Source organism: Paraphaeosphaeria sporulosa, assembly GCF_001642045.1.
Source record: "Paraphaeosphaeria sporulosa strain AP3s5-JAC2a unplaced genomic scaffold CC84scaffold_3, whole genome shotgun sequence".
Taxonomy (NCBI): Eukaryota; Fungi; Ascomycota; class Dothideomycetes; order Pleosporales; family Didymosphaeriaceae; genus Paraphaeosphaeria; species Paraphaeosphaeria sporulosa.
The window spans coordinates 2,021,139-2,048,765 of record NW_017253362.1 but is presented as its reverse complement, the minus strand read 5'-3'; the positions used below and the strand labels follow the sequence as shown (position 1 = coordinate 2,048,765).

Below are 27,627 nucleotides of genomic sequence, written 5' to 3'. Positions count from 1 at the left end.
AGTGCAGGAGCACGGCCACGACATGATGGAGAGATGGACTGTAGCTCTCAATATCCTCTTTAGGAAATCCGAGCTAGCCAATGAAACCTTGACGTGAGTTCGACGAAACGGCCATTTCAAATTTTTACAAGTCAGCCCAGCCTCATCACAAGGGAACAGCAGCCACAGGTTCGCCAAGGACCGCCTTTGTACTTAGTAGCAGCACTGCCTCCAGGCTTTACCGCCCCTGGCAGGTTTGGTACTGCGGCCACTTCCGACGCACTGCAACGGTGACTACTTTAGAAGCTGGTCGTTGATTTGATAAGATGAGACATCCTAGGCCACATTGAGATATGTATGCTGCAATTGTTGAGATGATCTTTTTCTACCGTAGTAAAGCTGGGGCTGAGGGTCTTCGTGTACAAAGATTTGTATTCTGCAAAGGACCAATCACTAGTCGGCTCAACTGATCTATACGGATATGATGACTTACGTTGCTATCCCACTTACCTATTAGCCTCGCGCGGCGTGCTCCCCAGAGTTGACAGTGTTGCAGAATCTTACCCGAGAGTGCGAGTAAAGCTGTGGCTATGTCAAATGACTACAAGATCCCCTATGTGGTTATGCGAGGTACAACTTTAGGAGAATTACAGATATAAGGATAGGTGGCAGATGCTTTCAACCATCATTATCATCGCAAACAATTTCTCAACAGCCTCAATACATTCATTGGACACTCCCACCACAGCTTGAGTTCTTCTCGGTCTCAGTCGAACATTTTACACCATGGTATCGAGTACATTCATCGTGGCCCTTGTTTTAGGAGTTACACATGCCTTTCCAACACCCATGGGCAACAGCCCGGACGACAATACCGACCTCATTGCTCAACTCATTACCACGCCTACGCAGATCAAACGTTACCGGAAGCTACTCACCGACGAGTCGGGCAACAAACTTCTCGACGGCGATCGTCTGACTAATGCGACAATCTGGGATTTCGAGCAAAACGGCTTTGTCGTCCCTGGAGGGCAAGGCGGCCTCGCGAGCGCCGCCAACCTCGAAACATTCCCGTATCTCATCAACAGCGGTGTGACCCTGACAATGGGTACTCTCGGCCCCTGCGGGATCTTTCTTCCACACGTGCACCCGCGCGCCAACGAGTTCTTCGTCGTCACCGAAGGCGAAGTCGACTTCGGCACACTGCTCGAGCTAGGCCTCTACGAGAACCTGGCACCCAATCCGGAGATCGGTGGAAAGTTGACGAAGAATAAAGGGACTCTGTTCCCCAAAGGAAGTGTGCATTACCAACTGAACAATGGTCCCGACTGTAAGCCTGCAACGATCTATGCGACGCTTACGAGCGAGGATGCAGGGAGCACGCCTATCCTGATGGATCCGCTTCGAGCAAATGTGACGGTGGGAATGAGGAAAAGGGTCGATGCAGGTGATTTTGAGAGTGTAAGGGCGGTCACTCCGCTTCATATCGCCGAGGTCGTGGATAAGTGTCTTGCGCGCTGCCATGTTTCTTAGGTAAATCAGACTGTAAAATAAGATTATGATCAAGGGAAACGAAATTAGGTTTATCTTTACCTAGTTGGCTGTACAGGAAACGTAAAATAGACGCACAAGAAAATATAATTCCGCGTTGAGCTACAGTACTTATCATCCTCATAACATTCACAGTAAACAAGTATACAAGTTCCGAAGAAGGTAAAAGCTGTAGGAGTGACTAAGGTGAAGGCGCTACCGATGGGTGGAATGTGAGTTGTCTTGAATGTACGCTTCAGAAGAAGCTGAAACACACGCCGGAACATTCATTCACGAAGCGGTCAGAGGTGATGCTCAAGCAAACACTGAGAGAAAAAGACTTGAGATATAAGTACGTTTTCCAACATAAAATGGTACCTAAAGAGTCCAGTCTTACTAACTGATGTCTCTCCGTGGAAGAACAGTAGGAAAGCACGACACCGGTGCGGAAGGTACCCTTGTGTCACCATAAGCCCTTATCCTGACACGAGCAACCTCCACATCGACTTTCGACTCCAATTTCACCGGAATATGCTTCAGCAGCACCGTCGTCACTATTGAGAAGCATGCAATCAACATACACCGCCAGCGGTAGGTACTACTTCAATGTATGGACATTGCTTACTAATTTAGTGGTGTTATACGTGATCTAGAGGCTCGCCAAATTGATGGATGCGACTTGACCATTAGTGACGATGGGAAATACTCATGGGCCGTGCCAACGAATAAAGCCTCCTGCTTCTCCGCTATGTTTACGCAGAGTCTGGTGCGAGGAATACTGTTTGCAGCGCCATTCAAACGTCATCTATCAAAGTTCATCTAACGCTGTGATAGGAGAATGTCAAAAAGCGCCCGTATAAACCCTCGATCTACAAGAACATGGGGCCATCGGTCATGGACACTATAGTTCACCATTGGTTTCACAGTGGCTACGACATCGACGTTATATCAGTCGACGATGGCCAGATGACGATAAAGCTGAATCATACTACCAACTCTGCCACATGTGTGTGTCCAAAGCTAGTGTGTCATGCCTTTCCCACTTAGCTGAAATATGTACCACACTGTCTTAAGTCACACTAATCAACAAGCCTTGTAACACCAACGCATGCTGAATTACACTTTCCATGTTTCACTTGAGCAAAAGAAACACATGTGATCATGGCATCTACTTGTTGGCTCAAAACAGCAGCGAACATGCGCCGTCACTTGCTTATTTCTTAGATTATTTTACAATTTGATTTTCATCTGCCATTTAATGCTACCCGGGCACCGAACTTAACGTAAGGGAGGAAAAAGGGCAGGCATCATAGCTATGTTTATATTTCTAAGCGAGTGGTGTGCCAAGTACGCTTCTACAGTGATGACAAAAAAAGATCACCATGGTGGTCAGTGACACCAGCAAGAAAGGTGGCCTTGATGGAGACATGCACGAAAGTTTTGAGCAGACAGCGCATGTGGGTGATGTCCGTGTGCTTCCAATTCCACAAGGCCAGGAGATCATGACAATACATGACCTTATAATCACAGACAGGGGCCGAGTAGGAGTTCTCGACTTAACAGGTTCGCAGAAAGACCATCATGAAAGTCGATGTCGGGCTGTAATGGTGAGCTTCATCACCACAGAGCGATGGAGTAGCCGCGAGGAGGAAATTCCCCACCAGGCACGTTCGTTGTGCTTTCGTTGTACGATCATTGTTCATGAACATGGCACATCGATCCTGTTTGAAGTTTTGAGAGGCCCCGATCAGAGGGAAAAGAATATAGATTGCATCTTCATCCTTTTAGTCCCCCATGTCCACGTACTTCGCCCCGTTTTAGAGAGTAGAGTGCAGAGAAGTGCGCATTGAAAGCAAGGGCGAGACAGTGGTATCTATGCCTCCAGAGTTTCCAAGGTACGATAAGATGAAGTTTAAACGATTTACTATTTACAGGTAATGTGGGGTGCTACTTGAGTGGTCGCCACGTATATACAATCCGCCCGCACCCTGAATATTTGTACAACACATCAACACAGAAGTGCTGGTCCTAGTGCAGCCGTGCGTCCCTGTTCTATAACCGCACGTCATCCTAGCCACCCTTTGACCGTATTTTCCAACGCCTTAATCGCATTGTACTGCGCATCCATCTTCCTGACTTTCGTCTCCGTCGACTTCTCCGCCGACTTTTCGACCCTTTTCTTCTTCCTAGCATACATACTGATCGATACATATTTTCCCTCCCTTATATTCATCAACCTGCTCAAACGATTCTCCATCTCCTTGGCACGAAGCAACTTATGTATAACACCCGTCATATGATCACTGCCAAAGAACAGGTTCTTGTCGAACGAGCAAAGCTGCGCGTATCTGTGCGTGATATTCGCAAGCTTGCGCAGCGCTCGGCCCTGTCTCTGTCCATGGGATTTCCGCCCGCGGCGCGACATGATCATGCTGGTGAACTGCCACCGGAGACGCATGTGCAGCCCGTACACAACGACGGCGGAGTTGTTGGCGGTGAGGGCCATGTCTGCGCGGAAGCTTCTCACAGTGAGTGTTTTATTCATGGATGTCGCCAGCGACGTGGTGACCCCAAAGATCTTGTTCGCAAGGTCCGCGACTACGAGCCTATGAAGTGTGAGGCCGATCTGGTCTTGCAGGCTGTCGATGATGGCCTGCATCTGGCGAGTGGTCTCAGACAGCTCAGCAAGGAGGCGTTTGGGCGTGAGGCGGACGTTTGTAAACCGGAGAATGCCGGTCTCGTAGCTGTTGTCGCCGACGCCACGAAGCGCGCCCGTGGGTACAAGGGTGGTGTTTTCGAGTCCGTCCCTGTAGATTTTATTCATCCTAATCGTGGCCATCACGTTCTCAAAGTCCTTCTCATACACGCCAACCCAATGTGCGCTTTCATTCGTTGCGCTTTTGAGCCATGACACAAAACTTCTAGGGATATCGGTTGCAACCTTCCTTATAAGCTCGGGTCCATCATCCCTATACCTTCGAATAGCGGCCATGGCTTTATGGTACTGGTACGTGAGGTCTTCGACTTCTTTGAAAGAATTCGAGAGCATTTTGCGCATGGATGGGGGAAATGTCGGAGGCAGAGGCTTCATCTTAGGCTTGGGCTGGCGCACAGCGAGATCCATACGTAGACCGTTCTGTCGCCGGATCTGGTTCATGAGCTCTCGATATGTTCGTACGTAGCGGGCGACTTTTCGGTCCACGCGGCGGAGGCTGTCGGTGCAGTATACCAGCTCGTCTCTTGGTGGAGTGTCGAGTTTGTAGGAGCGGATCAGCGGCTGCTCAGGTACAGGAACTTTTGCTGTCTTCTTTAGTCGGCTAATGCTATAGGGAGGTTTTCGAATCGCAGTAGCAACTTCGAGGTTTTGATGTGGATTAGATGAAGAATGTGCTGCGAGGATCTGCGGTTGCTCTCCTGTAACCATCGATTTTGTTGGAGATTTTTTTCGTGCGGCTAAAAGCCTTCTTGCAACATCGTCTTCTCGCGACGAGTGTGATTTGGTCCCGCTTGCCCCTGAGAGACTTTTAAAAATCGAATCACCCAGGCCCAAGAATCGTGGCATGGAATCTCCATACAAGATTTTGGCCAAGTCAAGATGATAGTGGGAGGGCTTAGATTCATGGCAATCACGAAAGGACTACTCTTACATTAGATACAGTACATACGATTACTTGTCCTGACCACCTACATCCACGTCATCTTCTGAGCTACTCTCGGTCCTCCAGTTCAGCACGGAGAAGCGTGAAAAAGGCACATCAACTGTGCTTGTGCCAACGGTCGAGAAGCCGTCTTCCTGTCCGAGTTTGAAACGGCGACTGATGACCATACCTCCCTCCGCCAATCCACCGAAAGTGGACTTGTAAACGGAGATTTCTTTCCTTCCTGCGGTGCCAGTTTCCCCAAGAGCAACCGGCATGGCGTCAGTCGTACTCGGGATAGTTCCGAGCTCCAGGCCCCACACTTGCTCGCCACCGTGGCTGCCGGTAATGAAATCATCCTTTGCGGGAACCGAAGGAGAGATGAAGAACTGCACCCAGTCCCCAGGCCGAGCAACTTGTTGGAGAGCCGAGTCAAGATCAGGGCCTTCTTCGCCAAAGTTTTCCTCAAAGTTTCCCTCCAAGATTTCCTCCGGGTCACTTAGTTCATCTGCGAAGTTGATGCCCCTAGTGGGAATAGGATCCAGCGAGAGAAGGCCGGCTTTCTTGCCCCAGCCACCTCCGCCGCTTAACACACGATGCAAACGAGCACCATTCTTTAGGGCAACCGGCACCAACGGAGACCAACAGGGAGGATCTTGCTTCCACAGATTTTCCCATTGCTTTTCTTCGCTCTGATCTTGGAGAGATAAAGATGTCTCTTCACTGCTGTCCACATTGCGATGGGGACCCATAACGAGAGCCCAGACAGTGGTCGCCTGAGACGGTTCACCACGGGTGCTGAAGTATCTCGGCACTTGTTGCTCCAGCTCCTGAGAAGCGGTGATACTTGCGCCATGCGGGCCTGTGATTCTCCGAAGGATATTGCCCATACTTGCCTCCACCTCACGCGGCTTGGACAAAGGAACAAGAGGCACACTCAATACGGTGGACTGTATGTCGCTCTCGACCTTCATTCGAATTCCATGATGGGAAATGTTCCGCTTCTCTTTCAACGTAAATTCATGTGAGCCTTTTGCTTTCTCCCACGTCGAGTATGTCATCATCGTGGGCGAGCCAGTCTGGAACACAGTGTTGGCTAGCGGTAACCGGACAGTATCACTAAAGTGGCCGCCGTCATCATCCGATCTTTCAAAAGTTACGAAACTGATGGCTGCTTTGTCCGTGCCAACGCCGGAGGAAGTCGGCAGAGAGTCAGATGGGCTAAGGGCAGCATATGCGATTCCTTCCTGCCCGATTTCCTGCACGTTTGGGTCCTGTATCCGCTGCCGGACTTCCTCTTCTATGTTATCGACATTCCCGACTGGTCGCGATATAGGCAGCTTGTCGACGACGGCGCAAAGTGCGTGCACCTGAGCGTATGGAGTTTCAGTGCGATCCAGGAGGTGTGCGTAGGTGCGTTTGAGGGCTTTGTGGAGAAAGACTTGGTCATCCAAGAGCCATGTCGCGAATGAGGGCGTTACAAAGAAGACGATGAATCGATCTTTGAAAACGCGTTGCCGTAGTACAGGCTTGATGTGAACGATTAGATCCTCTGGGCGCTGTTACCATTAGCATTGCTCTTGATGCGTCATGTATAGTCCTTACTGTATTCGTGACTGACGACGGAACGATGATAGCACTGTTGACATTTCTAAACAGTTTCTTTGCACCTGGCTGCGCAGAGCTTTGGGTGTGAAAGTGCAGGTTTACAGGGCCGCGAAAGCGCTGGCGGCGGCAGAGGTCACCGAAGACGGATCGCGAACAGCCCCAGGCATGCCATTGTCGCGCAACCCAAGGATGCATAGGTGGGTTCAGTTGATCATGACTTTCGTCTCAGGCGCAAAGTCGCTCAAAGTCTTGAGATCATGATCCAGTTTCGCGCTAGCAGCTGGAGCTGACTAAGTTACTCGCTGTCACGTGTCGTCAATTCAGCTGCAGGCATTTGGGCGACTTGGAAACCATGTGCAGGCGGTAGCGGAACTGGCGTAGAGACACATTGGCATCGTTCTGGTCGACGGCCGTGGTCAATTGAGACGTCTGGTCTGAGAGAAAGATGATACACTAGTAGTGATGGAGGTTGACGATCTGCGAAGCCTGAGAGGCGCTGGAGGAGATAACGGTGGTCGCAGAGGGCGATCTCATCTAGCTGCGTCGGACTACTGGTGCGCACGGACGTGGTCTTTTGAGGCTCCGCTGGAAATGCAGGCAAGGGCGAATCGCAGATTGGCAGACGACAGCTGGCATCCCTCATCCCCTGCTCTGGAGAACGACGTCGTCTCGGCCGCTTCTGCGCACTCTCGCCAGTAAATATCCATCCTTCGCCCGCGCCCCCAGCCCTCGGAGCGGCTCACTCCTAGAAATCTCAAGGTGTCCCGTTCGCGCCTGCCCGCGCACCCACGCCGCACCTGCCCTCTTCGAATCTGATGCGACGTCCATAGAATTCTCTCGTCACCGGCAGCGCACCGCCGCTTCTCTCCTTATCGCAAAGATGCCCTCTCCACGCTCGTTACGCCGCCAGAACCCCATCACGTTTGTCCTTGCGGGCATCCTGTGCATTGGCTTCTTCCTATTCTTCTTCTCCAGCAATGACGGCACCGCGGTATCGTCAGGCTCGGGGTCCGGCCGCACATCTTCAAGCGTCTTATCCCCGCCATCGCTGCCCTTCCGCAAGTCCAAGGCGAACGAGCCGCACTCGGCGCCGCCTGTCGAGCATTACTTCATGAACAACGTCACCCAGTCGCGCAACCCCGCCGAGAACAAGGAGAAGGTGCTCATCTTGACGCCGCTTGCGCGCTTCTACCAGGCATACTGGGACAACCTCAACAAGATCGCCTACCCGCACGATCTCATTTCGCTTGGCTTCATCATCCCTAAGACCAAGGAGGGCAACCAGGCATACGCCGACTTGCAGAAGCAGGTCACCAAGACGCAGAGCGGGCCCAAAGCCAAGCGCTTTGCGAGCATCACCATTCTCCGACAGGATACGGAGAATCCTCTCATGTCCCAAAACGAGGCGGAAAGGCACAAGATGGAGAACCAGAAGGCACGTCGTGCAGCCATGGCAAAAGCACGGAACTCGCTTCTTTTCACCACGCTGGGGCCCACCACTTCCTGGGTTCTTTGGCTGGACGCCGATATCGTCGAATTCCCTCCGACGCTGATCCAGGATTTGGCCGACTATGATGCACCCATTGTTGCGCCCAACTGCTTCCAGCGCTATTACAACAATGATAAGAAGGCTATGGACGTAAGGCCTTATGATTACAACAATTGGATCGATAGCTCGACAGCAAAAGAAATGGCCGCCAAGATGGGCAAGGACGACATCCTGCTGGAGGGATATGCCGAGATGCCCACCTACCGCACCTTGATGGCTATGATGCACGACCCTTCAGCCGACCCTGGCACCAAAATCAAGCTCGATGGTGTAGGTGGTGCTGCTCTCCTTGTTAAGGCGGATGTCCACCGTGATGGAGCCATGTTCCCACCTTTCCCATTTTACCACCTGATCGAAACCGAGGGCTTTGCAAAGATGGCGAAGCGACTGAACTGGGACAGCTACGGTTTGCCCAATTATCTTGTAAGCCTCACCTCAACCCATAACTGATTCCAATTCTAAGATCTTTAGGTATACCACTATAACGAGTGAATGCTCGCCGAGGAACTACATTTTGTCTGGACTGTTTTGGCGAGCATTGGGCGGCGTTTTCGGCTTGTGGAGGCTCCCGACGTACTTTCAAAGAGTTCGGATTTTGTCGAATGTATCAATTATGTGTTTTCATTTTCTTTGATCTTGTCTAGACCCAGCTACAGGAGTACCGCGTTGGCGGCGGAATGTCCAAATGTTGCACCATCGCCCCCACCATCTACTACCAATCTGTGGGATACTGTGTTCAACGTGGCCAATGCTCCATTACTATATACGCGCACCCTCACGAATTGTTATCGAACCTTTCAGCGGTCTTTCCTACGGGCACCATTTCTGCGACTGATGTTGGAACTACCTACAACAGGAGCTTCGCCGACGACCCGACAGCGGGACGTCCCGCATCCATTCATGGAAGCAACGCACGTGCGCGAACAGCATACCCTCAGTTTCGGAGATTCTACCCCACGATCGATGCATATCGCGCCCTCTACTGTTTGAACGCCTGAAAATCCACGGAGCCGGCTTCCTGAGCCCCAGCACCAAGCCAACACTAAATCCTTCCTATCATAGGTCAGTGCTCTCCGGCGACCGCCCGCAATGGCGTCAACTCTTCCTGCAAGCACGCACCCGCACTACACCATTCCCAGTTCCACTCCTCTGCCTTCCCGCCCGCCACGCTCGAAATCTGCGCAAGTCGAATCCGCTTTGTTGACGTTGATAATGCAGGCGCAAAAAACGCCCAACGCCGCTGTCCCGCCACAATGGGCGGCCAAGATCCGGCCCGTGTGAGCGATCGCGAATCCTCCTCCCTAGACCATCCAGAGGCTCCCCGACCTTCGCTAGACCATAAGAGCATTTCCTTTGCAGACGCGGATGCCAACACAGACTCTTCATCTACGAGCCGGAAACGCAATCTCCGCCCGAGGGCAGACGACGAGGATAGACACCACGACGAGGACGGCGCGGCACGAGAGATGTCGACCTTGAACTCAGACGAGTCGGCGCCGATAATGCGGGGCGCACGCAATGGTATAGATTATAACGCTATATCGCCACGGTTATCTGCAAGATCTACTGGTGCGGACTCGGGGACCCGGCAGGAAGGCACACAAGGGAGTATACAGCGAGGACACGAGCAGCAGCTTGCAGAGCGAGAGGCAGCGGATGTAGAGCGGAAAGAGGGGACATTTTGGGCAGGGTTCTGGGAAAAGTATGGCAGCGTAGAGTTGGAGAACAAAGGGTCCGTTGCGAGGGATCATCTGGCACTGGGTATGTCGACCCTAGTAGGCCTGTTTATATCATGCCAAATTGTTACCGCCGAATGATCAGTTGGACCATGCTGACAGCGCACCACAGAACGAACCTTCCTCGCCTGGCTCCGCACCTCCCTCTCCTTTGCTTCCATTGGTATCGCCGTAACACAGCTCTTCCGCCTCAACTCCTCCATAACCGATTCCCCTTCTTCTCCCAACGGCGAGTCTCCTGCTGCGCACCTCCGCCACGTTGGCAAGCCCCTCGGCGCCACCTTTGTCGCCATCTCCATCGTCATCCTCGGCATCGGATTCCACCGCTACTTCGAGGCTCAGCACTATGTCATTCGCGGCAAGTTCCCCGCGAGCAGGGGCAGCGTGATTGCAGTCAGTCTGATCGCTGGCGCGTTGATATTGTGTAGTTTAATTGTTATCTTGGCGGTTGCGCCAAGATCGTTTGAGAAGTAGCGAGCATGGGGAAGTGCAGTGTGATGGAGAGACTGAGAGAAGATAGTTTGCATGACTCGAGCCTGGAGTTACGCATATACCGAGTACGGTAGAACAAAGCTAGACAAGTAAGTCAGACGAGTAAGAGTGATTTAAAGTGGGTATCTCAATTAAGTACCGTAAATTGCTCGGATCTATGTACTGAGCTGAAAAACATCGCCTTCTGCGCGATGTTGTTAGATGGCGATCGTTTTGACCAAGCCTTATCTGTCCCGTGCTTATTTCGTCCACCGTCATGATCCGTAAATTCTCGCCCTCGACACAGACCTTGGAGTCTCCTTCGTGGCATCTCACCCGCTTCCTCCTATTCTTCCACCTAATTCGTCATCTCCATCGTGCTCTTGCCCGCACGCGAGTTCTTGATAACCTTGGTGATCGTCTCCTCGACCGTGTCCCAGTCGTCCAAGGGCAGCGGCAGCACCTCCGTTTTGTAGTAGTCGGCAATGGCGTGGAGTTGCTCCCAGGTTTGCCTATCGTGGATGAGCGTCAAAGCGACTCCGACACGTCCGAAGCGACCGGTTCGACCAATGCGGTGGAGATAGGTTTCGGGGTCCGGATCGCGGCCGTTAGCCATCGTGGGGACGTCGAAGTTAATGACCATAGTAACGGATTGAACATCGATGCCACGCGCAAGGACATTGGTGGTGATGAGTACCTTGGCATCGCCATTCCTGAAGGCGTCGATGACCCGGTCTCGCGCATCTCCTTCCAGGTTGCCGCTAAGTTGGGCAACCTTGTGTCCGTCTGCAGTCATGCGCGCCTCGAGCTCTTCAGCGGTCTGCTTCTTTCGGACAAAGATGATTGATGAAGCCTGAGACATAAGACCGTAGAACTTGAGAAGCACATCGTATTTTCCGCTCTCCGATGGGCAGTCGATGCACAGCTGCTTGATGCCCTCGATGGTAAGTTCCTCGTGAGCAAGCGTGATGACGTTGGCGTTTGGTGCAAACCTCTGTGCGAAGTTGATGACATGGTCAGGGAATGTCGCGGAGAACAGCACTGTCTGGAAACTACCCGGGATGAGTGCCTTGACACGCGTGCACTGCTCACCAAGACCACCTTGATCCAACATGTTGTCAGCTTCGTCAAGGACCAGGATCTTGATGCTCCTGGGGTCGAGGAGGCGCCGCCGAATCATGTCCATTGCGGTACCCGGAGTACCAACAAGGACGTGAGCCTCGTATTTCATCCCGCGGCGTGAGGGGTCTGGGACGGCTGCCATCGTCTTCAAACCCTCGATAAATTGTCCCATGTGAGAGATGACGCCTAGAATTTGACGAGCGAGCTCTCGACTCGGCGCGAGAACGAGGGCTTGTGGCGCGACGTTGTTGATATCGATCCGCGAGAGAATGTTCAGCGAGAAAGCGGCCGTCTTGCCCGTTCCGGATTGCGACTGGGCAATCATGTTCTGAGGCGGGTTGATCAGGAGCAGCGGAAGGGCCTTCTCTTGGATCTTTGAGGGCTTGCGGAAGTTCATTTGGTGAATGCCTTTCAGCAGCTCATCGGACCTGCCAGTGAGTTAGCGGGGCTGGTTGTGACTACATGCATTGCTGGTGGGGGAGCACACAATTGAAGTTCCTCGAAGGTCTTAGCAGAGAACAGCGGATTGTTGGGGTCAGCTTGGAGGTCCGCAAGCTTGACCTCGACCTTGAGCTCCGTGTCAGCAAGCGGGTTGCCATTGCCTGGCGATCCTGCGCCGTCAACCTGGTCGGCGGCGGGCTTCTCGACAGGCTTCTCAGCAGCGGGCTGATCGGCAGTGGGAGCCTGAGTGGACTCAGCGGTGGTCTCGGTGGACTCGACGGGCTTCGAGGCCTCGGCGGCGGGTGGCGAGGAGCTCTCTGCGGCGGCCATGTTTGTCGGGCGGTGTGGTGCGGGGAAGTCGGAGAGTGAACGCGCAGGCCGTTTCTGGATTTATCAATGGGCGTCAGTGGCAGAGAACAAAGAGCGCGCGACTGCGGCGGAGTGAACAAGGGACTACGTCGAGCGGCTCGTGTGCGAGCTTCGAGGTTGGGGTCGAGGGCAGTGGTTCGGAATTTGGTCAAATGTAAACGGGAAGCGCGATCCTGGCGGCATGGCGGGGCAGGTACCGTCAGGCAGCCACTAGGCCGCTTTAGGCACCCGCGTGCGTGAATGCTGCCCGCCGTCAACCCGTGGTGCCGTCGGCCCAGCCAACGGCCCAGCCTTCGACTAGACCCCACGCCTGTTCCTCCTCCATGGGCTGTGCCGCTCTGCTGTCCCCCAGACGCTCCTCTGCACCGCTCGCCGCAGTATGGAAGTTGACATTGCGCCTCAATTTGGCGCCGAGCTGAAGGTACCGCCCATCCCGTCCACAACGCACAATGTAGACTAAGTCAAGACCCGCAGGATGGCTTCAAGAATGTCAACGCATGGGTACGTATGCTCGAGGCCCACCATGTGCTTGCACATCCTGAGCACTCCGGCCCTTTTCCCCGGCCTTGTCTGCGGAGCTGATGGAACAATCTCAGGTCTCGGGCGGCATAGCTTGGCTGGACGACATCCAACAATTCTACCGGGAGAGAAGTGTCATAGAGCGCGAATATGCTGCGAAGCTGAGCGCACTGGCAAAGAAGTACTACGAGAAGAAGGCGAGGAAGTCAAGCGCCTTGAGCGTGGGCGAGACTCCGACCGTGACCCCGGGCTCGCTGGAAAGCGCATCCATGACCACCTGGGGAGTCCAGCTATCGACGCTCGAGTCGCGTGCCTCCGAACACGACCAGTTCGCAACCGCGCTCGTTTCCAACCTCGCCGACCCTCTCAAGTTCTACGCTACACGATACGAAGAGCTGCGCAAGTTGCACGCTGATCATGCTGCCAAACTGGAAAAGGAGCGCGACTCCACATATGCAGACTTGAGGAAGATGAAGGGAAAATACGACAGCGTCTGTCAGGAGGTGGAGAACCGCCGGAAGAAGACTGAGGGTGCATTCGATCATGGGAAACAGAAGGCGCGCAACGCATTTGAGCAACAACAGGGCGAAATGCGCAACGTCAAGAACACCTATGTTATCACTATCAATGTCACGAATAAGCAGAAGGAGATGTACTACCACGAATACGTCCCCGAGGTACTTGACAGTCTCCAAGATCTGTCCGAGACGAGAGTCACAAAACTGAATTCCATATGGGCGCTCGCCGCGCAAATCGAGACGCAAACCCTCACGCGAAGTACCGACTTCCTGAAACATCTTTCTTCCGAGATCCCTCGAAATAATCCTGCGCTTGACTCCATGATGTTCGTTAGACACAACGCGGGTTCGTGGCAAGAGCCCGCCGACTTTCAGTTCGAACCAAGCCCAGTATGGCTGGACGATGGATCCATTGCAACCGATGAAGCAGCGGCCGTTTTCCTTCGCAACGTCCTCACCAAGTCAAAGGCAGCGTTACAAGAGCATCGGCGCGAGCTGGATAAGAAAAGAAAAGAAGTGGAAGGTGCAAGAAAAGTGCGTCAAAATATCAGGGATGGCAAAGACAAGAGAGATGAAGTGGAAGTCGTGCGCGCTATTTTCGCTCTCCAGGAGAGTGTACACGAGGTCGAGCGCCAGAAGGTCAATGCCGAAGTAGAGGTGTCGACAATCACCTCCGTTGTGGGTGACTTGAGCTTGGGCGCTAGGAGCCATAACTTCAAGTCTCAAACTTTCAAGATACCCACAAATTGTGACCTGTGCGGAGATCGAATATGGGGGCTGTCCGCAAAAGGTTTCGATTGCAAAGACTGTGGTTATACGTGCCACAGCAAGTGTGAGCTCAAAGTTCCTGCCGACTGCCCGGGTGAACAGACCAAGGAAGAGAAAAAGAAGCTTAAGGACGAGCGACAGAAATCCGCTGGCGCTGCACCACCGCCGTCGAACGGCAATGCAGCAACAACCAACATGCCCGCTCTAAGTCGCAGCGACACAGTAAACTCAATGAACACTTTGAGCTCTGGCTACTCGGCAACGGCCAATCGATCTATCTCAGGTGGTCTGACGCCCACAAACGAAGAAACTCCTGCGCCGGAGAAGAAACCAACCGTAGCAGCTCCTAGAAGGAACCGTATCGTCGCACCGCCACCTGCCCAGTACATCAAAAGCGATGACCCAGATATCCCACTACCCAGTCCGTCGAAATCTATGGACCAGAAAGGACGCATGCTCTACCCATACCAACAAGGCAGTGAGGGCGAGTTGACGGTGGCCGACGGCAGAGATGTCACAATCCTAGAACCCGATGGTAAGAACACGGCACGTTGCATACGCTTCTGGACTAACGATGTGCTGCACAGACGGCACCGGTTGGATGAAAGTCCGCGCCGGCTCGAAAGAGGGGCTCGTGCCCGCATCCTACGTCGAAATTCTTCCCCTTACGCCTCCCTCCTCCAATCGCCCCGATTCCACCTACTCAGCTTCCTCCGCGTCACTAGCAGGTAGCGTCGCCGGTGGTGGCACTATTAAGAAGAAGGGTCCAGCAGTTGCACCCAAACGTGGTGCGAAGAAGCTGAAGTACGTAGAAGCAATGTACGACTATACGGCGCAGAGCGATGCCGAGCATAGCATGTCCGAAGGTGAACGACTTGTCCTCATCAACATGGACGCTGGCGATGGATGGGCGGACGTCGAGAAGGATGGCGTGACGAGGAGCGTGCCAGCGAATTACATTCAGCAAGTTTAGTTGTGTTCGGACCGCAAAAGCATGGCATCTTGGTAAATGAGAACCAGTTTTTGCATGCTAGCGTGCGAGCGTGCGAGCGAGGCGTTCTACCGCCGACGATAGAAAGCATGTGTACTCTTACGAACAATGCATTGTTGTGTATGATGTCCCATCCGCTGGCCACGCTCGGAAGGGCCTCGTGGGCCTCAAACTTTGTTCGCATTTCACGTGGAGAAACGTTTGTACCACCTCTATACGACGACCTGCATGAGACATTTTCGCTTTGTCGATGTCCTGCAGGTACACGGTGTGACGCGGTTGGCGATCACAATAGATTGGACCTGCACGCAACTGCATTGCACCCCAGCTGCTCTTGACCCACTGCGCCACCACTGATGTTAGACTTGCAAGGTTGTCGACCCGCCGAACTCGCAATGACAGAATGACATGCACTGCACCGTTCTCGTGAATTACTATGGGGCGTGCCAATCCTGCGCGCGATGCTGGACCCGCCTCGCAAGCGCCGCACCCTGCATCGTCGGCGCTTGGAGCTTTGGGTACGACATCACTCCTCAGCGTCACCCTCACCTATCATGCCATTGCACGGTATCGGATTTGGACACGGCGTTCTGCCGGCGACACGCTCGCTTAAGCTCGTCGAATTTGCTGCAAGGTGACCGAACTTCTTCTAGTACCGGCGTACAGAGTACACAGAGTGGATGCGTGACGCTATACGCTGGGTGAAACACTACCTCATGTTGGTCAATACCACTACTATGAACGAGATGCACTGATGTGGGCTCACAGGATGATATTCCTCTGGCATCCAGAAGCTGCCTGCTTGCTTCGCCTCAAGGGTTCGCATTCCACCTCCGGGCGGCGAGTTGTGGCACGCAGGGATAAACAACGTGCCTGGATTGAGGCATAGTACCAGTGTACGACGTTTTTCGTAGTACAGACAGGTCGACAAGACCAATTGTCCTGCGCACACATGCGAAGATGAATGCGCTGGCCTGCCCGGAGAGCTGGCTGTCCGCGCGACTGTGCCGCAGAGACACAGCGCTTGCCGCCCGCTATACTTGGCCATGCAATCTGCTCAGGAGAAGGCTGTGGCACAGCTCATGGCCATCCGCCGCGCTGAACGTTATATTCAATGAGCGACTGCGCTCGATGCAACCGTACCACAAGTCTACTGCTGGCGTTGCTGTCCATCTCCTACCCAATTGACCCCAGTCTTTCGTTTCCCGCCGAATCCTCTCATCTCTAATAGCTTGTCAAGCCTAACAATCTCGAACACGTCTAGACTCGTCCGTCGCTCCCTCGTTTCGACTCGGTGAGGTACGGTGGCAATCGCTTTGTCAAGTCTTCACCGTCACCCTCACACTCGCTTTGTGCACAGACGATCCAGCCGACGCTCATTACCGCTGTGAAGAAAGAAGGACCCGGCCCAGATTCGAGAGTCTCGTTCCTGAGCCCATTCCCACGACCGCAATTCGTAAAAAGGGCAGGCGCGATCGCAGTCTTGGCACCCTCATAGCAAACAACAAGACCTGGCGCACCCCGCCACTCACAAACACTCCCCCTTTCAGTTCTACTGCGACCTTCAATCTCTTCCTCCAGTTGCGGCACTCTCCTCTTCTTATTGTTTCGTCACCCTACCCGGAGTCCTGTCTCCATTTCACTCCTTAGGCTCCCCAGTATCTTTCTTCGGCCGCGCCCACCTTCATTCCTCAGACCATAAGCCACAAAGTTTCCGCTCACTGTACACCGCCGGACCTTTCAGTTGCGTGCGTGGACCGGTCTTTTGCCATTGTACGTTCTTCTGCTGCAGGCGCGCTGGTTTCCAGTAGACCACCGCGCTCGCCAACAGTGGCTAATTGGACAGTAGCACTATCAACCCCAGTTACCTTGGCGTGTTGGTAAGCACCCAAGGCAGGAACCATGAAATACCTCTCTGTGGCCCTCGCCACGGCCGCTGCGACGGCCCTGGCGAAGCCCCATGGACATGCGCATGCGCACCGCCATGCAGCCGTTGCTAAGCGCGCGGCTACGGCAGTCTACATTCCTGGCCCCGTCGAAACGGTCGTTGTTTACGAGCTCAACGGTCACTCAATCAGCGAAGAGGATGTGCGCAACGGAATCGCGAATGGTACCCTCACCTGGGGTGAGGACGGCACTCTCTCATCGTCTGCCGCTGTCACACCAACATCAGCCCCACCGGCGAAATCCCAGCCTGTGGACATCAGCAATGTTGCGCAGGACCCTGAGCCCGTCGAACAGTCGGAACCGGAACTTCCTGCCTCAACCTCAGAACCTACGGAGCAGCCAGCTGAATACAACGAGGCGCCCGACCCGTCGTCATACCGTCCAGTTGGCGAGGATGGCAGCTGTTCCGACTGCGACAAGCCGTTCCCCAACCGCAAATTCAAATGCAGCGAGTTTCCTGCTGGTTACGGCGCGTTCCATCTCGGCAACGAAGGCCTTGGTGGCTGGTCTGGTATCCAAGCTCCTGCGAAGCGCGATGTGGCTGGCTACCACGATATCATGACTGTCCCAACAGGTTCCTGCCCCGATGGCGGATGTTGCTCGCCCGGTCGATTCTGCTCTTACGCTTGTCCGAACCCTTATCTCAAGATGTCGTTCCCGAAGATGCAGGGCGCAAAGAAAGAGTCGGTCGGTGGGCTCTTCTGCAACAGCGATGGCATGCTAGAGATGGCTGATGGCTCCCTCTCCAAGACTCTTTGCGGCAGGGGCTCTAGTCGTGTCAGAGTCATGATTCAGAGCAAGCTTTCCAAGCCAGTCTCCCTTTGTCGGACTGATTACCCTGGTACGTGCAATATCACTGTGGAGAAATTCTACTAACTGGCCATAGGAACTGAGAGTGAGACTCTCCCTCTTATCGTCAATCCTGGAGAGACCAAAGAGCTTGCCAATCCGGATCAGAAGTCGTACTATTTCTGGGACAACAAGCCTACGTCTGCCCAGTATTATGTCAACAACCAGGGTGTATCAGAGGCTCAAGCTTGCACGTGGGGCAATGGCCAAGGTGACACAGGCAATTGGGCTCCTGTGAACATCGGGACTTCTTTCGACGACATTCTTTCGAATATGGGCTACACTGGCCTTATGCAAAATAAGCCAACCAACCCTGGCGCGAAGCTCAACTTTGTGATTCGATTCACGGGTGACGGTGTCAGCAACCCTTGTTCCTACAAGAACGGGCAGTACTACAATTCGTACGGCGGGGGCAATCCCGATGGCTGCACAGTATGTTTTCACGTCAACAAGCCCGAGCTGTTCTAACTCTCTACAGGCAAGCGTTGCGGACGGTAAAACACTCACGATCGTGTTCAGCAATAACTAGCCGCGGCTCGAATCGTAGCGTTTCTGGGCGATTTCCTTTCTACAGTGTTTCTTTCTAGGCTTTAACAGCAATGTTGGTCAATACTTGACTATGTGGAAAGACTTTCTTCTCAACATCGAACCCCATCTCGACGGACTTTTTGGAGGCGTTTCGGATCTGCGCAAACTTCAACATGGATACCTGACGGCATGCGGTACCAATTATTCTCCGCGAGGAGCTTTTTTTCGACTTGTAAGTTCTTTGCTGCTTTCTGTACATTATATGCGGATCTGCCATGTGCGATACCGCTACCTAGTGTTGCTTTCTCTTTTTCAAGGCGTCTTCTTATCGGGCTCTGGGGAAGAAATGCGTTCGATGGATGCTGGGAAGAGGCGGAGTGTACTGGTGGTGGTATTGGCTGGTAAAGGTGCGGTTGGACGTTGGTGGCACAAGCATGCATGTGGTTGGGTGGTGTCATCATGGATTGGGTTCAAGTTTCGGATTGCTGTCATGGGGCGTTCGGGGAAATTCTGCTGGAGATGCGGTGGTTTGCAGATGGATCTGGGCGGCCTGAGATGGTTCGTGTCCAGTGTGCTATTCCATGGCCCACTCCTTTGAGCGATCCATTCGATGAAACTGTCATAACGAAAGCTCATACTTCTTTTGCGGTTGCATGTGTGAGTGAGCTGGACTACGTCCGCTGCTTGAGATGGCGCTATGAGGTGAATGATGCTCGGCGCAAGCTACTGTACACCACAAGTCATAAAGCAGAGGGGCTATACGTAATTTAGTGTGCCCCCTAGTGCACTACGGCAGACTATCTCCGAGGAACACGATCCTATGGTATGTGGCAATAAGAGTTACTAACAGCCCCCACCCCAAGCACCCACCTGGACATCACTCCCATTTCCAAGCACAGACGACGCGGGCGACCGGCAGAACGCCACAAACGAGCCTCGCACCTCTCCTCGTCACTCACGCCCACCACGCCGACTGCTAGCCCGCAGACGACCGTCACTGGAGAATGCATGTGACTGGAGTGTCTTACTGCGGGCTTCGCTCCATCGCCCTTCGGTTCCGGCCGAATGAGCCCACAGTACTGGAATAAACAAGCTGGATCTACATCCAAGGTTCACGTGGGAGAAAGCCCGGGGTCAATGGCTCCAAGCAGGGCGGGTTACCGCTTCGTGCCTAGGGAGACGCACGTGCGGACGCCCGCAACCTTGGAAAGCCGCCACCATGCATGCAGTGTGCGACCGAGGGTCTTGCGCTCCTGATGCGGACGCCTGCAGCCGCAGACACGGATTGGGGTGCTTTAATTCCGCGGCAGGAGCGGGGAAAGGAGCGGAGTTGACAGAGAGGGGTGGGTGAAGAGTGCAGAGGGGAGAGAACGAGACGGAGCACGGCGACGAGGTTTAGGAACACAGCGAGAGTCTAGTTGCAGGACGGCGGCTACGCTGTCGTAAAGTGGGGTATATTCAAGCATGCCAGTATGCTATACTACGCCATATGGGCGTTTTCGCTGGATCCTGATATCAGTGCCTAAGGAGCGAAATATGCCGAAACAACCATGCCCGTGGATATCGAATTGGAACAATGTATGAAGAGCAAGGGCTCAATCCGTCAAAGGTGAAAAAATATACAAAGAAGCATGTCGTGGATTCGTGGAGCTCGTTTAAGCATGCTGTGGGTGAGAGCGTGCGCCTGTCGAACATGTAAGAGCGTCTTGTGCTGGCAAATTTGAAGCAGATCACTAGAAGCTCCAACATGCCGGACCAGTTTAAGACCTGGTAATCTATGGGTACATCAGATGCAGGTATTGCTGCGACTACCAAGCTGCGAAGGTTGGGGGCGCCATCGCTCAGCAAGAATCTGGATGTGATCGACCAATTGCTTGGGTCTCAGGTCGGTGCAGTCGAGAACTCCGCAAATTGATTTGAGGAATTGGTGTCTCCTGGTGCAGCAAACCCTGGAAACGTATCCTGTTCATTGCCTTCCATCATCTCCAAAGCCACACCATTGTGTCCGCCGTGCGTCAGACAGCCAACGCACTCACAACCGTCGCCGCACTGGCAGGTGCCTGTCGCGTCATTGCAACCAGGCAGCACCATCTCCTGCCAGAGGAACGCCGAGGGTGATAAAGTGACAGTGTCCTCCTCTTTGCCTTCGCTTGGGCTGTCGGTAAAGGTGGGGCTTTGCACCTGTTCTTCGACCTTTAGGGGTGCAGAGGACTCCCTGCTATGGGCTGGTGCCGGGTTGCTGGAAGTGTTGGCATTTTCGAAATAAGCAGTCGCTGTTGTGTGAGGATTGTGCATGGAGCCCGGGTTGGCAGTATGTGGCCATGGGCCTGGTAGGTTCATTGGTGGATGCTGCATGGTCATGGTGTTGATGCTTGGCTGGAAGTTCATCTGGTTGGCAGGGAGGTAGGTGGTCTGCATAGGGTTCAAAGCGACGTTGGCTTCGGCACCAAATCCTGGTTGGTGAGGATAAGATGGTATATCGTAGGTTGGCGGAGGCATTGCACCAAACTGGCCTGTGCTCATGAATTGATGCATGGAACGGACATATTCAATCATGGTCGCGTTGTTCGGGTGTGCGGCGCAACCGAAACAGCTGCAAGAATCACCGCAGTGACAGTTGTGTTCTGGGTTGTGATGTGCGGCATGTCCGTTCATTGGTGTCATGGGCATAGATACCGGCGGCTGATAGCCAGATGCCATGTGGTTGTATATCGGCGTGTTGAAGTTGAACGGCGGCTGTGTATGCATAAAATTGTTTCCAGGGTGAGACATGCCAAACGGCGGCGTCGGAAATTGTGTCGGGTACTGAGTGAAGTTGGAGAGATGTTGTGGATAGTTCTGCGGCATATGAGGTTGTGGCATTAATGGTTGCGTTGGCTGAGCGGGAGTGGAACCTCCGCAACAAGACTTCTTCGCGGGCGCAGACTGAGGCGGTGGAGCTGCCTTGCTGCTGCAACAGCTGCCACTCTGCGCTTGTACGGGCTTAGGTTTGCAGCAGCTGGATACACCTTGGGAGGTTGCAGGTCGAGAAGTTGGAGCGGAGGATTGAGCGATAACTGGATCGACATCCTTCTGCAGTGGAGCTAGTCGTGGCGTCGAGCTCGCACTAGAAGGGTTCGACGCATTGTTGCTTTCGCTCGTTGGGGTTCCTGTGAGAAGAGATGAGGAATCGGTCTCGCCGTCCTGGGCGGCCTTGATTGCCTTTTCGAGTACGGCAGTATTGAAGGTCGTCGCGGTAGATTTGCGACCACGGGGTTTCTGAACGCGCCCGGTGCCATTGTTCACGAGCACTGGCGACGCAGCGTCGGATGGGCAGGCGCATTCTGAGGACTTGGGGATGGTGTAGTTGATGACGACTCGCTCGCAGCTACACGACCCAGTGGGGTGCGGACAGCTGCTGAGAGGTCGACCGGGCTTGCGGACCTCGACCAGCACCCGATCGCGATGGTCGCATTTTGAGGAGCGGTGACCTCGAATGCATGGGCCGCTACATTGGCATTAGTACGCAGGGACAAAGGCCGTTCGGCAAGCTTTCAGCCGAAGTTACAATGTGATGATGTTGGTGGATCACTATCCGGGTGGATACAGTAGCACGATGCAGAGCTCAAAGGGAACAAAAGAGGGGGGAAAGGGAGGTGTCACATACCAAGCGACCTTCTTTTTCTCGCCGTTGACCTCTGCCCACATGGTGAGGGCCCAGGAAAAGGACGATTATAATATGCTCATGAACCGCACAGACTAGACTCGCGCTTGGTGCCCGCAGGGTGAGGAATGGACGCGCAAGTAGGTGATCTTGATCTCAGCGGAAGGCACGTGGAAGCACGGGGGAGTACAGTGCCGCGGAGGACGGTGCTGGGTCAGGCTGGTTGACGGGGCCACTCAGATGTTCTGCGTTCCGCTATGGGCACACAGATGGGGCCGGGGACGTGCTATGGCGGTGCGACCCGAGTCCTCGTGGCTGTGGCTGCGGTCGGAAGAGGCCTGGCGTCCAGTCGGTAAGGCTGGCCAGCCGGCTGGATGATGGGAATGAAGCGGGTTGATTGATGCGAGCTGCGCAGGAACGAGCAGATTAATCTGCGCCTGGGGCAGGGAAAGGGAAAAGGCGAGAGGGAGGACGGAAGCGCGCCGAGAGCAGGTGCCGGGAAGAGCAGGTCGCAGGGAAGGTGCGGGAGCGCGTTTGCAGCTGCAGGTGCCCGTCGGCGGAGGGCTGGAATTGCGCACGGGGCTTCCTTGAAGGGATCGTGTTGAAGAGGCACTTGGTCACGTCGAGCGAGCCCGCCGCGGTGGCCGAGTGGTCTTGCGGGTCGTGGTCACAACTGGCGGGTTTGCGATGCAGAAGAGTGAGCAAGTTTCTACCAATCAGCGGCAGGCGCCGCCTGACGAGCGCGCGCTAGGTTCGAGACCGCCGGCGTGCACCCTGATCGGCCGGTGTTTGGGGCGTGAGACGGCTAGCGAGGGGCGACGCTGAGGTTGACGATCACGGGTGTCGCGGGCGGTGCGGACGAGTGCCTTCAATATAAAAATCGCGGTCCAGAAGGAACAAAGAGCGCCCAGTCCCTGCGTCTGCTCCCGTCGGTTGCACCACACGCGCCCGCGCCGGTTCAGACGACTAGCAAAACTCCGGAAACGCGCGTGGACGCTTGCGGGTTCAGGCCGCGGGCATCCCAACACGCAGCCATCATGGTCTGCCCCTCTCCGCCTGGCGCTTCTCATCGCCCGTGCTGAAACATTTCGAGGCCAAGCGAACGCCGCCTCCCAGCCCATGGCGCTGCACGTGACTGTGGGGTAGCCGAAAATTGACCTTCACGCCAAGCCTGTTGCCAATCGTGTTCGACTACGACATTTCCACCAGCCAGACGTCATCATGGCCGACGACGCCGAAGACGTGGGCATCGACCTCTTCCAGGAGCCCGAGGGCTTCTACCAACCAGAGAAGGAGCCCACCTTTGCGTCACACACCCTCCTGTCTGGGAAGGAGCTCAACATCAGATTAGTCGGCCATAATCCACTGTGGGTAAGATTCCCTTGCCGCCAAATAAGCATTCTTCTATCAAGCTTCGCCGTGTTCTCTGGAATACGTCAAAATCTGAAACATCCTCGAGATGCGCCATCGAGCTAAAACACCAAACTACCCGCCCGCCCGGTGCCAAGACATATGATACTGACGTTCCAAGGGCCACTTTCTTTGGAATGCCGGTCGAACACTTTCAGATTATCTAGAGGAGCGCGCAGAGTACCTCATAAAGGGTAAAAGCGTGCTCGAGCTCGGTGCAGGCGCTGGGCTGCCTAGCATTGTGTGCGCTCTCAGCGGAGCCAACGAGGTCGTCGTGACCGACTACCCAGACGCCGAGCTTGTTGAAAACCTACGGTACAATGTTGACCACTGTAATGCACTGCCCGAGCAAGTCAAATTCGCAGCTGAGGTATGCCACATTGTTAACCGTACAGTATCGTGACTGATGAGTGTAGGGGTATCTGTGGGGCGCACCGACGGATGAGCTGACCAAGAACCTTTCCGACAGCAGCGGGTTCGATGTGCTTATCCTCGCTGATCTCCTGTTCAACCACTCAGAGCACGCCAAACTTGTCAAGACCGTACAGCTTATGCTCAAGAAATCGCCAGACTCTCGTGCCTTCGTTTTCTTCACACCGTACCGCCCATGGCTGCTTGAGAAGGACTTAGCCTTCTTCGACTTAGCTCGGAAGTCGGGCTTTGTTGTCAATAAGACTTTCGAAAAGGTCATGGACAAGGTTATGTTCGAGAAGGATCCAGGCGTGAGCTTGCCCTTATCACGTGATAAAGATTTTCGCTGATTTCTCCAGGACGAGTTATTACGCCGGACAGTCTATGGATACGAGCTGACTTGGCCATCATGACATGGGCTTGTATTGCGAGCCTAAAAGACTGCCTCATCCATCAAGACATGCCCATGCTCCGATTCACATCCTGCATTTATCTAAGACATGGTCTTCAATATAGTCAGTCTACGCTATGGTACGAAACCAACAAGCCTTTTGGAACGGCCCCCAACCGAAGCCAGGTATCCCGCACAGCTTTGTTCTCTAACCATAGAAATTGAAATCACGACTTATACGCTGACAATGTAGTCAACACAACCTTCACCCAACGATTCGTGATGCACAATCATTGTTCTGTGTGTCCACTCTCCAAGCCTCGTGAACTTGCAACATCGATAGACACACGACCTACATTATCCTATACACACTCCTCTGATACGATTCCTTTCCTCGGCAGAATATAGGCACGCAAATCGCGTTATTTCCATTCTCTCTTTAGCAATCGCGGAGTCGGACGTACTTTCCTTTACCGTGTCCCATTCATTTAGCAAGACACGCCCTCAACCAAAAAAAAAAAAGGCCCTTACCAAGTATAGCTATTTTTCATCAAATTCAACTTGACTCTGCCTCCTTCGCCCGAAATGTCTGATTCCGATTCAAACCTAAGTTCGGAAGACGGTGTCGACGAGTGGAGTCTTGATTGCTCGACCACTTCTTCTGCGCCTGTCTCATATGCAAATTCGCAGACGTCACTTCAGTCTTCAAGCCTTGCTGTGCAGGAGCCGAAGCCACTCTCCGTCCTCGGCCAGCTTCTGAAAGCGTACAACGATGCTAGTAGTGGATTCAAGAAGTCTGCGCGTCAGAGTGCGATTGACTATTGTCCATTTCAGTGCTGCCACCGTTGCTGACGTACAACTTCTAATCCTGAATTACCACCGTGACCTCGGGTTCATGAACAAGCTCCTCAGTGCCCTCGATTATCATTTTGCGGCAGACCGTATTTCGGATGCAGACAAAGAGGCCATTTTCGCCCATATCCTGTACATTGGGCAAGGGTTCAAACAATTGAGAAGCGCATTCAAGACCTCCCCACATCTTCTTCTCTTTTCTGCATCATATATGGACGCACTTTGAAAGTTTACACAGGATGCGTTCTCTCAATTCCGCAAACATTACCAATTTTACACCACATACAATGCACTGGCACTCTCTACGTTCTTGTAGACGTTTATTCATCTCCAAGTCTACGTGCACCCTACAGAACGTATCTGAAATCCTTATTCTCAAACTCCGTCTTATCCCTCATCCCCTCCTCCTCACTCTTCTCCCTATCCTGCGCCCCATACTTTCGATCCCTCCTCTTATTCACCAGCCACATATACAGCAGCAATCCAAGATGACACCCGGTCTTGATACTATACCCCACCAGCAACCCAATCGTCGCGCCTTCGTACCGCGGCGCCTGCTTCGGGTCCACGACAAACGGGCCTGCAAAGTTGCCCCAGCAGTACGCCGTGAAGACGAGCGCGGAGGCGAGTGAGCGGTGCGTGTAGCCTGCCATGTTGGAGGAGATGGTGGTCAGGGAGACGGTGAAGCCGACGGATTGGGCGTTGACGAGCCAGAAGGAGACCAGCCGGCCCCAGGTGTTCGAGCGCGGGAGGTAGGCCATGCAGGCTGCGGCGACGGTGCAGATGATGTTGGCGGCGGTGGAGGTGAGGAGGCGCGCTGGAAGAGTCAGTCGAGTGGAGGGGGGCAAAGCAGCGGGGACTTACAGTTCGGTACGTTCAAGATGATGGTGCCGCCGATGAAGAGGGCGACGATCTGCACAGCGTCTCCTACGGATTTGAGCTCTGTCGTGCGTGTCGTGCTGAAGCCCATGTCTCGGATGATGATAGTAGAGAACGAGTTCACTACACCATTTGGAATCGCAGCGGCGAATACACTGATGAATAAGAGTATCGTCTTCGGGTCCAAGAAACCAGCGTATACCTGCTTCTTGTCGAAGCGTGTGTTCTTGATGCCAACCTGGTTGCCGGCTACCCGCTTCACGGCGAGCAGGCGCTCGCGGTGGTTGAGAAAACGAGCGTTCGAGGGAGCATCGGCCATGAAGAACCAGATGATGACTGCCCAGAGGCAAGTCACACCCCCGAGGATGTAAAAGATCAGTTCCCATCTCTCGGGCGAGAAGTCCTCTGGGAGCGTGGAGATTCCCATAGAAATGTATGATCCGATAATGCCGCCCCAGCCAAGGGACGAGTACCAGATGCACTGCCGAAGCGGGATCTCCCGCCTCGTGTACCAGAATCCCGTCATCAGCGTCAGGCCCGGTGTGACAGCAGCTTCGAACATCCCCATGAAGAACCGCACAGCCAAAGCGCTACCGTACGTCCTAGCTTGTGTCATGATGAGGACCGTGAAGCCCCATAGCAGGATACTGATAGCCAATACCTTCTGCGCTGGGAATCTTCCGATCAGCCATCCGCAGGGATATTGCCCGAAGAAGTAACCGGCGTACACCATCGCGGAGAGGTAGTTGAACTGGGTTCCTTTGAGCCCGAGCGCTTTCTGGTAGCCGAATAGATTCGCGTAATTGAGAGAGGTCTTGTCCATGAACTGGAGTGCCTGCGTGATGAGGAACATGGGTAAGATGATGAGGTCGATTTTCCAGCGTAACCGGGTCATCTCTTTGTCGGACCCAGATATGTCTTGCGCCTCAAGATACTCTTGGTACCCGACAGCGTGTGAGACTGACATCGCCTCTTGCGCTTCGGCGGCTTTGATGGTGGGCATGTTGTCCTGGAGCTCGACCTCCGGTTTGGCGATGTCGTTCACCATATTCTCGTGCTGTCAGAGTTGAAGCGGGACTTGAAGGCCAGAGAATAACGAAGTAGGTTATCAGAGCGGCAATCCCAACGATGGAGGCCGTAGGATCTTTTCAGGACGATGCCACGAAGATCAGCAAAGGCCTGCCCACTTTATGTCCCAGAAACCATGCGCGCGGCGCCATCACAGACCATCTCCATTTTGATAGCCACCCCAGACGGGTACACGAAGCCGAAGACACAAGATTGGCTGGACTGTTCCCACGGCAAGTTTCCGCGGCGAGTTGCCGAGCGAAGGTTGGGGCCCCGCTTCTGCTCGACGCGGAGATAATCGATCATTGGAAGGAGATTAGCGCAAAGATTCCAAAGAGGCCATTGGATGCAACTCTTGTCCATCCCATCAGTAGCTCGGGAAACGATTTAATTCATCATCTGCTCATCGT

The 27,627-nt window shown here is 53.9% G+C and overlaps 11 protein-coding genes across 11 annotated transcripts; 6 read left to right on the top strand and 5 right to left on the bottom strand.

Annotated features, from left to right (window-relative positions):
* Nucleotides 1-755: 755 nt before the first annotated feature.
* CC84DRAFT_1239874 (uncharacterized protein) lies at nucleotides 756-1,512 on the top strand (the record flags this gene model as incomplete). The annotated part of the gene is made up of 1 exon (XM_018183991.1): nucleotides 756-1,512. Exon 1 carries the CDS (start codon nucleotides 766-768, stop codon nucleotides 1,510-1,512), a length of 747 nt encoding a protein of 248 aa, XP_018038961.1. The 5' UTR covers nucleotides 756-765.
* A 2,033-nt stretch (nucleotides 1,513-3,545) lies between these two features.
* Nucleotides 3,546-5,226, bottom strand: CC84DRAFT_1162516 (uncharacterized protein). Its single transcript, XM_018178013.1, has 2 exons — nucleotides 5,198-5,226; nucleotides 3,546-5,146 (listed from the first exon to the last, which is right to left on the bottom strand). The coding sequence occupies exon 2, from the start codon at nucleotides 4,931-4,933 to the stop codon at nucleotides 3,575-3,577; it is 1,359 nt and encodes a 452-aa protein (XP_018038960.1). The 5' UTR covers nucleotides 4,934-5,146; nucleotides 5,198-5,226; the 3' UTR covers nucleotides 3,546-3,574.
* CC84DRAFT_1162515 (uncharacterized protein) lies at nucleotides 5,136-7,267 on the bottom strand. Its single transcript, XM_018178012.1, has 2 exons — nucleotides 6,753-7,267; nucleotides 5,136-6,706 (listed from the first exon to the last, which is right to left on the bottom strand). The coding sequence occupies exons 1-2, from the start codon at nucleotides 6,948-6,950 to the stop codon at nucleotides 5,177-5,179; spliced, it is 1,728 nt and encodes a 575-aa protein (XP_018038959.1). The 5' UTR covers nucleotides 6,951-7,267; the 3' UTR covers nucleotides 5,136-5,176.
* Nucleotides 7,268-7,321: 54 nt separating this feature from the next.
* On the top strand, nucleotides 7,322-9,050 carry CC84DRAFT_1257431 (alpha-1,6 mannosyltransferase-like protein subunit). Its single transcript, XM_018184731.1, has 2 exons — nucleotides 7,322-8,727; nucleotides 8,776-9,050. The coding sequence occupies exons 1-2, from the start codon at nucleotides 7,636-7,638 to the stop codon at nucleotides 8,794-8,796; spliced, it is 1,113 nt and encodes a 370-aa protein (XP_018038958.1). The 5' UTR covers nucleotides 7,322-7,635; the 3' UTR covers nucleotides 8,797-9,050.
* A 756-nt stretch (nucleotides 9,051-9,806) lies between these two features.
* CC84DRAFT_1086395 (uncharacterized protein) lies at nucleotides 9,807-10,514 on the top strand (the record flags this gene model as incomplete). Its single annotated transcript, XM_018174158.1, has 2 exons — nucleotides 9,807-10,065; nucleotides 10,153-10,514. 2 exons carry the CDS (start codon nucleotides 9,807-9,809, stop codon nucleotides 10,512-10,514), a joined length of 621 nt encoding a protein of 206 aa, XP_018038957.1.
* Nucleotides 10,515-10,651: 137 nt separating this feature from the next.
* Nucleotides 10,652-12,587, bottom strand: CC84DRAFT_1162510 (P-loop containing nucleoside triphosphate hydrolase protein). The gene is made up of 2 exons (XM_018178011.1): nucleotides 12,121-12,587; nucleotides 10,652-12,061 (listed from the first exon to the last, which is right to left on the bottom strand). Exons 1-2 carry the CDS (start codon nucleotides 12,402-12,404, stop codon nucleotides 10,870-10,872), a joined length of 1,476 nt encoding a protein of 491 aa, XP_018038956.1. The 5' UTR covers nucleotides 12,405-12,587; the 3' UTR covers nucleotides 10,652-10,869.
* A 4,089-nt stretch (nucleotides 12,588-16,676) lies between these two features.
* Nucleotides 16,677-18,619, top strand: CC84DRAFT_583850 (SUN-domain-containing protein). Its single transcript, XM_018186769.1, has 4 exons — nucleotides 16,677-17,012; nucleotides 17,089-18,027; nucleotides 18,073-18,467; nucleotides 18,514-18,619. Exons 2-4 carry the CDS (start codon nucleotides 17,142-17,144, stop codon nucleotides 18,562-18,564), a joined length of 1,332 nt encoding a protein of 443 aa, XP_018038955.1. The 5' UTR covers nucleotides 16,677-17,012; nucleotides 17,089-17,141; the 3' UTR covers nucleotides 18,565-18,619.
* On the top strand, nucleotides 18,336-19,259 carry CC84DRAFT_583856 (uncharacterized protein). Its single transcript, XM_018186770.1, has 2 exons — nucleotides 18,336-18,467; nucleotides 18,514-19,259. Exon 2 carries the CDS (start codon nucleotides 18,655-18,657, stop codon nucleotides 19,159-19,161), a length of 507 nt encoding a protein of 168 aa, XP_018038954.1. The 5' UTR covers nucleotides 18,336-18,467; nucleotides 18,514-18,654; the 3' UTR covers nucleotides 19,162-19,259.
* A 726-nt stretch (nucleotides 19,260-19,985) lies between these two features.
* On the bottom strand, nucleotides 19,986-22,693 carry CC84DRAFT_1257426 (uncharacterized protein). The gene is made up of 2 exons (XM_018184730.1): nucleotides 22,210-22,693; nucleotides 19,986-22,050 (listed from the first exon to the last, which is right to left on the bottom strand). The coding sequence occupies exons 1-2, from the start codon at nucleotides 22,248-22,250 to the stop codon at nucleotides 20,445-20,447; spliced, it is 1,647 nt and encodes a 548-aa protein (XP_018038953.1). The 5' UTR covers nucleotides 22,251-22,693; the 3' UTR covers nucleotides 19,986-20,444.
* A 419-nt stretch (nucleotides 22,694-23,112) lies between these two features.
* CC84DRAFT_1162506 (uncharacterized protein) lies at nucleotides 23,113-24,704 on the top strand. The gene is made up of 4 exons (XM_018178010.1): nucleotides 23,113-23,577; nucleotides 23,738-23,986; nucleotides 24,033-24,338; nucleotides 24,387-24,704. The coding sequence occupies exons 1-4, from the start codon at nucleotides 23,428-23,430 to the stop codon at nucleotides 24,438-24,440; spliced, it is 759 nt and encodes a 252-aa protein (XP_018038952.1). The 5' UTR covers nucleotides 23,113-23,427; the 3' UTR covers nucleotides 24,441-24,704.
* Nucleotides 24,705-25,617: 913 nt separating this feature from the next.
* Nucleotides 25,618-27,116, bottom strand: CC84DRAFT_1185405 (MFS general substrate transporter; the record flags this gene model as incomplete). The annotated part of the gene is made up of 2 exons (XM_018180803.1): nucleotides 25,618-26,087; nucleotides 26,135-27,116. 2 exons carry the CDS (start codon nucleotides 27,114-27,116, stop codon nucleotides 25,618-25,620), a joined length of 1,452 nt encoding a protein of 483 aa, XP_018038951.1.
* Nucleotides 27,117-27,627: the final 511 nt, after the last annotated feature.

Bases quoted from the DNA above. Each gene is read 5' to 3' on its own strand.
- CC84DRAFT_583856 (XM_018186770.1), top strand. From the start codon at position 18,655: ATGTGGAAAGACTTTCTTCTCAACATCGAACCCCATCTCGACGGACTT.
- CC84DRAFT_1257431 (XM_018184731.1), top strand. From the start codon at position 7,636: ATGCCCTCTCCACGCTCGTTACGCCGCCAGAACCCCATCACGTTTGTC. The intron at 8,728-8,775 runs GTAAGCCTCACC...TAAGATCTTTAG, and splicing joins ACGGTTTGCCCAATTATCTT to GTATACCACTATAACGAGTG.
- CC84DRAFT_1162510 (XM_018178011.1), bottom strand. From the start codon at position 12,404: ATGGCCGCCGCAGAGAGCTCCTCGCCACCCGCCGCCGAGGCCTCGAAG. The intron at 12,062-12,120 runs GTGTGCTCCCCC...ACTCACTGGCAG, and splicing joins ACCTTCGAGGAACTTCAATT to GTCCGATGAGCTGCTGAAAG.
- CC84DRAFT_1162516 (XM_018178013.1), bottom strand. From the start codon at position 4,933: ATGGTTACAGGAGAGCAACCGCAGATCCTCGCAGCACATTCTTCATCT.
- CC84DRAFT_1162506 (XM_018178010.1), top strand. From the start codon at position 23,428: ATGGCCGACGACGCCGAAGACGTGGGCATCGACCTCTTCCAGGAGCCC. The intron at 23,578-23,737 runs GTAAGATTCCCT...TGACGTTCCAAG, and splicing joins TCGGCCATAATCCACTGTGG to GGCCACTTTCTTTGGAATGC. The intron at 24,339-24,386 runs GTGAGCTTGCCC...TGATTTCTCCAG, and splicing joins TGTTCGAGAAGGATCCAGGC to GACGAGTTATTACGCCGGAC.
- CC84DRAFT_1257426 (XM_018184730.1), bottom strand. From the start codon at position 22,250: ATGTGGGCAGAGGTCAACGGCGAGAAAAAGAAGGTCGCTTG. The intron at 22,051-22,209 runs GTATGTGACACC...ATGCCAATGTAG, and splicing joins GAGAAAAAGAAGGTCGCTTG to CGGCCCATGCATTCGAGGTC.
- CC84DRAFT_583850 (XM_018186769.1), top strand. From the start codon at position 17,142: ATGAAATACCTCTCTGTGGCCCTCGCCACGGCCGCTGCGACGGCCCTG. The intron at 18,028-18,072 runs GTACGTGCAATA...AACTGGCCATAG, and splicing joins TTGTCGGACTGATTACCCTG to GAACTGAGAGTGAGACTCTC. The intron at 18,468-18,513 runs GTATGTTTTCAC...AACTCTCTACAG, and splicing joins GCAATCCCGATGGCTGCACA to GCAAGCGTTGCGGACGGTAA.
- CC84DRAFT_1162515 (XM_018178012.1), bottom strand. From the start codon at position 6,950: ATGCATCCTTGGGTTGCGCGACAATGGCATGCCTGGGGCTGTTCGCGA. The intron at 6,707-6,752 runs GTAAGGACTATA...TAATGGTAACAG, and splicing joins CGTCGTCAGTCACGAATACA to CGCCCAGAGGATCTAATCGT.